The sequence below is a fragment of the Typha latifolia genome, chromosome 10 (assembly GCF_019914945.1).
Source record: "Typha latifolia isolate L0001 chromosome 10, TyphaL0001v2, whole genome shotgun sequence".
NCBI lineage: Eukaryota > Viridiplantae > Streptophyta > Magnoliopsida > Poales > Typhaceae > Typha > Typha latifolia.
In genome coordinates this window covers 6,206,381-6,213,722 of record NC_133095.1, presented here as the reverse complement: position 1 = coordinate 6,213,722, position 7,342 = coordinate 6,206,381, and the positions used below count along the sequence as shown (strand labels likewise).

The following is a 7,342-nucleotide window of genomic DNA, read 5'->3' as shown; positions in this document are numbered from 1 at the left end:
ACCAGTGACGTGTACAATCTGGCTATTTTTTTAGTGAACATGCATTGTCAACTATTTTTGCAAGTTACCTAATTATTCTTAATTTTTAATTATTTTATTATTTATTTTAAGAGTATATTAGTCCTAAAATTTTAAAAAGATTTAGTCAATAACATATTTATTTTTTAAAATTAGTTTTTTGGGCATATATCTTTAAAAATTCTTATATTTATAAGGTACCTCTTTAGAGTAAACTACAAAAATTTGAACAATTTTAATATAAAATGATAGAAATATGTTTATTTTAATTTTTAAGTATTTTTCTTAGTTGGCATATTTTTATCTTTTTCTATTGAATGTTTAACTTGAAAAGTAACCATGATGGTACTATACAAATAATATCTCTTTTGAAATGAGTACATACAATTATAATATTTTTATATATTTTTTCAGAATTATTTTAGAACTATCTATATATTATTTAATCTTTTTTTTAAAATTAGCTATTCACCTGAGTGAACCACTTGCTTAAATCAATAACCCAACCTCTAACCGTATCAACATTCGATTTGACTCTGATAACTAGGCTAAGAATTATAACTATCATCGAATAAAATTAAGTTGGCCTCATTCACTACCCATTTTTATTTCTTTTTCTGTAGATAATTATTTTTTTGAAAGGAACTAGAATATATTAAGTGATTAACTAGTACAAAAGTCTCTATTAAAATCGGAAATTGAATAAGTTCTCAAGGAAAAATTCTCATCCTAAATACACCCGAAGCTAAGACTCCTCCCCTTTTTTGCAAGCCAATTATAGTAAAATTAGCTTGATAACTTTACAATTGTTAAAATCACTAGTTAAATTTTTAATGTCATCGATGACCATATTTTAAAATGGCGGTCATAATAGTTGAGTTCCATTCGAACCAGCCTTTTACGAGTATTTTATTAGGTGTGTGAGTTTTCTTTTTGAAACTAATAAAATATTATCTTTAAATTTAATTACATGGTAGGGTTTAAATTATAAATTTTCTAAAGACAAGCTCTTGACTGACTGTGCAAATAGCTGACCACTGGTGTCTCATCCTTGGATTATTGTGATACTTTCTCAGCCTCTCCTGTAGACTTGAATAATTGTTTGATCTATTTTAGGCTACAAAATCAAGACAAAAGCTTATTCCCTCTGATTCGGACGTCCAGGTTCAATGCACCCACACAAAAACGAATATAATATATTACCACTGGGCCCCACCTAGCACTTGGGGGATTGATACTACCACTTCCCCCATCCTCTCATCCGCCATCCATTTGGTCTTTTTCGACCATCCAAAAGGAAAAGAGAGACGTGTGGTATAGACACTCCGATGTAAAAATATCACCTTCTAAGTCCCACTCCGGTAAAAGTTCCTCCTATATTTTTACCTGGAGAACCCTCTAAAGTTCCTTATTCATATAAAGACGCTTTTTATACGATAAAAATAGAGGGTCTCTACACTAATAAAGGAGTTAAAAGGGGGTAATATATAAAAACAAATTATCCCCGGCCCTAGCGACTCCTGTCGCCGCCTCCGGGCTCCTCAAACGCAACTCCTCCCCTTTAAATTTGCTTCGATCACTGCTTCGCTTTTTTCGAGCCTCTCTTTCTACTTCTGATCCACGGAAAATGGCTGCGGCGGCTGCGAATGGTGCCTTACTGGGAGATCGAAAGATTTGCTTGAGTGGATTCGATGGGCTTAGATCTTATGGAAGGGACCTATTTGGAAGATCGCTGCGAACTCGGGTATTAGTGCCTTCGGGGAGCCCGAGTCACGTTATTCGCGCTGTTTCGACGGTAAGTTTTGTTATCTCCTCGTTTTTGGGCAGTTGTGATTCTTTTAGTCCGTGGATTATGTTGCTGGTTTAGTTCATGGGGGGAGTTTCCAATTTCGATTGACTTAGTTGCTCAAATATTGTATAAAATGGAAGATATTGGTCAAAAAAAATATGGTGCCTTTTATTGATTAGCATTTTAATGTTCATAAGGTTCCTCAGAAACTAGAATGGATTGTCCTTTTGTTGTTAGAGCTTTGATTTGTGGAAAGTTTCCATTTTGGATTGATTCAGTTTGTCTTTCCGTTGGGCGGAACCCAAAAAGGGGACGGGGAAAGCTTTTCATGTTCTTTCTTTTTTTTGGGTATTACTGGTGGAGCTATGTCAGAGTGGTGTTAGGTTAAGCAGCTAGTTAGAATTTTAACTACCGTTATAAGATTATAACTTCTGAATTAGAAATTTGAAAACGTTTCTGTTCATATTTGACTAGAAATTATGGAGAACCTAGTTTTTTTTTTTTTTTTTTTTTGTTTTGACAAAAAGGAGAACCTAGTTATTTTATCTAAAGTTGTGACATATATTAATCACTCTGTGGTTTGAGAATGAAGAACTTGGGTAGGCGGGCATGTATGTTAATCCTTTCTACATGTGCCATTTACCCCAATATTTTGTACTAATGAGTGGCTGACCTTTGATTTCCTTTACATGCACATATCTCTCTTGAATTCCTTGTCAATTTCTTTAATAAGTTTGATCTACCCCTTTTCCTTCCTTTTGAAGTTCAACTTAGTGTGGATTAACTTTTGTAGATAAATATCCTGTTTCTCAAGAGGCCATTTATTGTCATTTGATAATCCTTTAATCCTTGCAGATTTCTTCCTAGAGTTGCCATATCTTTGTCCTTAGTTACTCAAGAATAATATAATTGTTATAGACAATTTGTATTATTTAGATTTGATAATTTCCTGATTCCCCTTATGTTGTGATGTCTTAGTAATGCTTCTAGTGATGATATTATGTTGTTATCTAATGAAATAAAAGATGCATTATTAATTGTTAGCATTATTTTGATCACTTGGAAATTTCCAGCTACCAGTTCATAATAGTAGATGAACGTTTCTATAAGAACTCATTCTGATTTCTTTAATCATGTTGGTCGGCATGAACTAATTAGATCATATTACACTAATTTTCTCTTTCCATATTGACTTCCATCAAATGCCATGCATTTGTTCTGACTGGTATCAGAGGATTTCCCCCTTTTTTCCCTATATTTATGTTGGTTTTGCCTTATCCAGAGATTTGATAGGTATTCCATGCATTCACTTATTTGTGTTCATACGTGAAGTTCTCTTTTGAGTATACATGTGCAAATTTTATTTGTATGCAATTTTGGATATATTTTGTGCAGTTATGTATTATATACTTGAATCTTACTCTTCACAATTTCTTTTTCCCTACATCCGTTAATCATAATCTTGCACACAGTAGTTAATAATTTGGTTTCTGAAAATATAAAATTTATGTGCAGCCTTCAAAGACGGATGCTTCTGAAGTTAAACGAAGCAAGGTTGAAATATTTAAGGAGAAAAGTGATTTTCTTAGATATCCTCTAAATGAGGAATTGCTAACAGAGGCTCCAAATATAAATGAGGCAGCAACACAGCTTATTAAGTTTCATGGGAGCTATCAACAGACCAACAGGGAAGAACGGGGTAAAAAGTCTTACCAGTTTATGCTTCGAACAAAGAATCCTTGCGGAAAAGTACCAAATAAACTCTACCTAGCGATGGATAGTCTTGCTGATGAGTTTGGGATCGGTACTCTGCGGTTGACAACCAGGCAGACATTTCAGCTGCATGGCATACTGAAGAAGAACCTAAAAACTGTTCTTAGTACTATAATAAAAAACATGGGCTCGACTCTTGGTGCATGTGGTGACTTGAACAGAAATGTGCTCGCACCTGCAGCACCATACACCAAAAAGGAATACATTTTTGCCCAGGAGACTGCAGAGAACATTGCAGCACTTCTTACACCTCAGTCTGGTGCTTATTATGATTTGTGGGTGGATGGAGAAAAAATCATGTCCGCGGAGCCCCCAGAGGTAGTAAAAGCCCGCAATGACAATTCACATGGAACAAACTTTCCTGATTCACCAGAGCCTATATATGGCACGCAATTTCTGCCTCGGAAGTTCAAGATTGTTGTCACTGTGCCTACAGATAACTCTGTTGATATTCTGACAAATGACATCGGTGTTGTTGTAGTTTCAGATAGTCAGGGAGAACCTCAGGGGTTTAATCTTTATGTAGGATAACATACTCTTCTTACTTCTCGTGCTTTCTTACATGTCTAACCAAACTTTTATACATATTGATAAGTTTCTTTGTTTGTAGGTTGGAGGTGGCATGGGAAGAACGCACCGAGTGGAGGCTACATTCCCTCGTTTGGCTGAGCCTCTGGGTTATGTGCCAAAGGAGGATATATTATATGCTATTAAAGCAATAGTTGTTACACAAAGAGAAAATGGAAGAAGGGATGACCGGAAGTATAGTAGGATGAAGTATTTGATCAATGAATGGGGAATTGATAGGTTTCGGGGTGTTGTTGAGCAGTATTATGGAAAGAAGTTTGAGCCCTTCCGCGAGTTGCCAGAGTGGGAGTTCATGGATTACCTGGGCTGGCACGAACAGGTATCATTTTGAAATCCAACATATAGACATCTCACATCCAGCCAAGTGATTCATCTTGAATTTTTATGAAGTGTGCAGGTTAACATGTTAAAAATTAATTATCTCGCTTCTGTAAAGGGCAATTGATCTTGTACACAGACTGAAGATAGAAACATTTAAAATAAATTTTGATTCTAAATAGACGGAGTCAAGTTTTTCTAACTGGATTTGCTCTCAAATCTTCACTCACCATTATAAATCATTAAATTTTCTACTAAGTTTCTTAACTATTTTACTCACTAGAACCTATAGGACCTCATGAGGAGGACACCCCTTCTTCAGTATACTCTATATTCTTTGTTGTTATACTTTAAAGTTATATAAACTCCTTCACACTTATTCTTGCAGGGTGATGGTGCTATGTTTTGCGGACTGCATATTGACAGTGGTCGTATTGGAGGGAAAATGAAGAAAATTTTAAGGGAGATAATTGAAAAGTACAACATTGATGTTCGGCTTACGCCAAACCAGAACATTATCTTGTGCAACATTGACAAATCATGGATACCGGCCATTGATGCAGCTCTTGCCCAAGCTGGTATACAGGTAAAATGTACTTGCTCTTCTGAGCTTTCTGGACATGATAATATATTAATATTCTAATTAAACTGACATCAAGAATTCAAGATATATTGATTAATTCTTAAGAGTTCTTGTCAAAGCCCTTCTCCTTTCGACTGACATGCATAAGTTTATTAGTGTTACACTGTCTATTACTACAACAAATGGAAATATTCCCAGCCACTAGGTTATGTAACAACTAGTAAGAAGCGAGTATTGAAATTTTTTGGATATTTCTATTGAGTATCAACTTACTCTTAATCATTGTCACTTTAATAGTTTAATTTCAAAAAATTATTACTTCTTTATATCAAAGTTAGAACTTATGATAAATATTAACTTGAAGTAGGTCTTAAGAGAAGAATGCCAAATTATCAATTTGCTTGGGTTTCATTTTTAAGTGATTGTGTGATGGAAAATATTTGATCTTATAATGACTCTCTATGTCTACAGCATCCTGAGTATGTGGATCCTCTCAACATAACCGCAATGGCATGTCCTGCTCTACCACTCTGCCCGCTAGCAATAACAGAAGCTGAAAGAGGGATCCCTGGAATTCTAAAGCGGGTCAGAGCTGTTTTTGATAAGGTACCTCATGATCATTTTCTCTTTTTATTTTGTTTATGTTTGGTATGATAGAAAACTAATTATAGATGCAAATCAGGGTTTTTGAAGTGTAGCTATTATCCTATTTCAGGTTGGTATCAAGAATAGTGAGTCAGTAGTAGTAAGAATAACTGGCTGTCCTAATGGCTGTGCAAGACCATATATGGCTGAGCTGGGCTTTGTAGGAGATGGCCCAAACTGTTACCAGGTATGAGGAAAAAATGTTTTATTGAAGTAATATAGAAGACATATTCTCGAAAAAACTTGTTTAGACTTTAGAGGTCAGAGAGATGTCAATATTCAATCTTGTTTTGTACATAGTTACTCTAGCAGGCTTAATAGTTGTATCTAATGACACCAAATGTCTTGCAACCTATATTTGCAGCTTCAAACTTTGGTCATTCAATGGAAATTAATTTGATTAGAATATTTATTTGTATTGTTGCAACAGATTTGGCTTGGGGGAACACCAAACCAGACTAGTCTGGCGAAATGCTTTATGAATAAAGTGAAAATACATGATCTAGAGAAGGTTTTGGAACCATTATTTTACAATTGGAAACGAGAAAGCCTGGAAGGTGAATCATTTGGTGATTTCTCCATCAGGATGGTGAGTATAAGATACATATTTGCTTGCTTACATTGTCCAAATTTGTGCTTTTACTACCAATTTCAGTGAAATAATCTTCTAACCAGTCAACACTACTGAGCTTTAGGATTGGGAATATATTTTAGTCTGTAAATATGAATCATACTATGTTTGCTCTGAGTGTCGACAACTAGACAACTATCAATAACAATATAGACTGATTCATTTTTTTTAGGTTGAACCAATATTTCGTTGGATTGCACTGTGTACCTTAGGTGCCCTAGTGTTTTAGATGACTAACTTTCATCCAATTTGAATGGTCATGAACAACTAAGACCTGGTCCTACTGATTGGTTGAGCTTGTCTTATTTCAACTAAGGGCCTACCTGACTTGTGTTTGACTATGCTTATATCAGATCTCTCTGACGTCTATCTTGAATCTTAGAGCATTCTGGTTTAGCTTGAGTACACCAGAATTTCCCCTTGCCATTGATATTAGTTTTCTAAATTTCCTTTTGCTATATGGCATAATCCATGTCCTGATATCTTGGCAGGGCTTTGACAAATTGCAAGAGGTGGTAAACAAATGGGAAGGTGTTTTGGAGTCGCCATCAGTTTAATTCCAAACTTCTGCAGTCAGTCAATCGTGAATCCATGGATGAGCTTGTATGTCTACCCAATAGGAACATGCAACAGTTGACTGAAGCGGTTTCTAGTTGCATTGCCTTCAAACAGAATTAGAGAAGAATAATTTGTATTGTCTTCTTTTTCTTGTTTTGCAGTAAAAATGGGAGTATTTTTTGGCTTTCATTTCCTTCATGCTGGCTGTCTAGGAGTATGAGAGTTCGAAGCTAGTTATCTTGTGTCATGCTGATTTCAATTATTTTGTGAGTTGCTCTCTTCAATGGATGACATGTTATGAGAACAAGTCGGATCTTGGAGAGATTTAAGAACACAATCTTTCTAAGTCTCTTAGTTCAGTGCTCTTTTCGACTGCTCCTGTGACAATTTTGAGACACCTATATATTGTTTTACGCTAACAATTTTGGTTGATAACTAA

The 7,342-nt window shown here is 35.2% G+C and overlaps 1 protein-coding gene across 1 annotated transcript; it reads left to right on the top strand.

Moving 5' to 3' along the window:
* The first annotated feature begins 1,428 nt into the window (after positions 1 to 1,428).
* LOC140796262 (sulfite reductase [ferredoxin], chloroplastic) lies at positions 1,429 to 7,342 on the top strand. Its single transcript, XM_073149204.1, is given in 9 exon segments — positions 1,429 to 1,813; positions 3,323 to 4,102; positions 4,191 to 4,487; positions 4,875 to 5,072; positions 5,541 to 5,675; positions 5,785 to 5,901; positions 6,145 to 6,303; positions 6,837 to 6,895; positions 6,897 to 7,342. Coding segments are annotated over 9 exon segments (2,040 nt in total). The 5' UTR covers positions 1,429 to 1,645; the 3' UTR covers positions 7,024 to 7,342.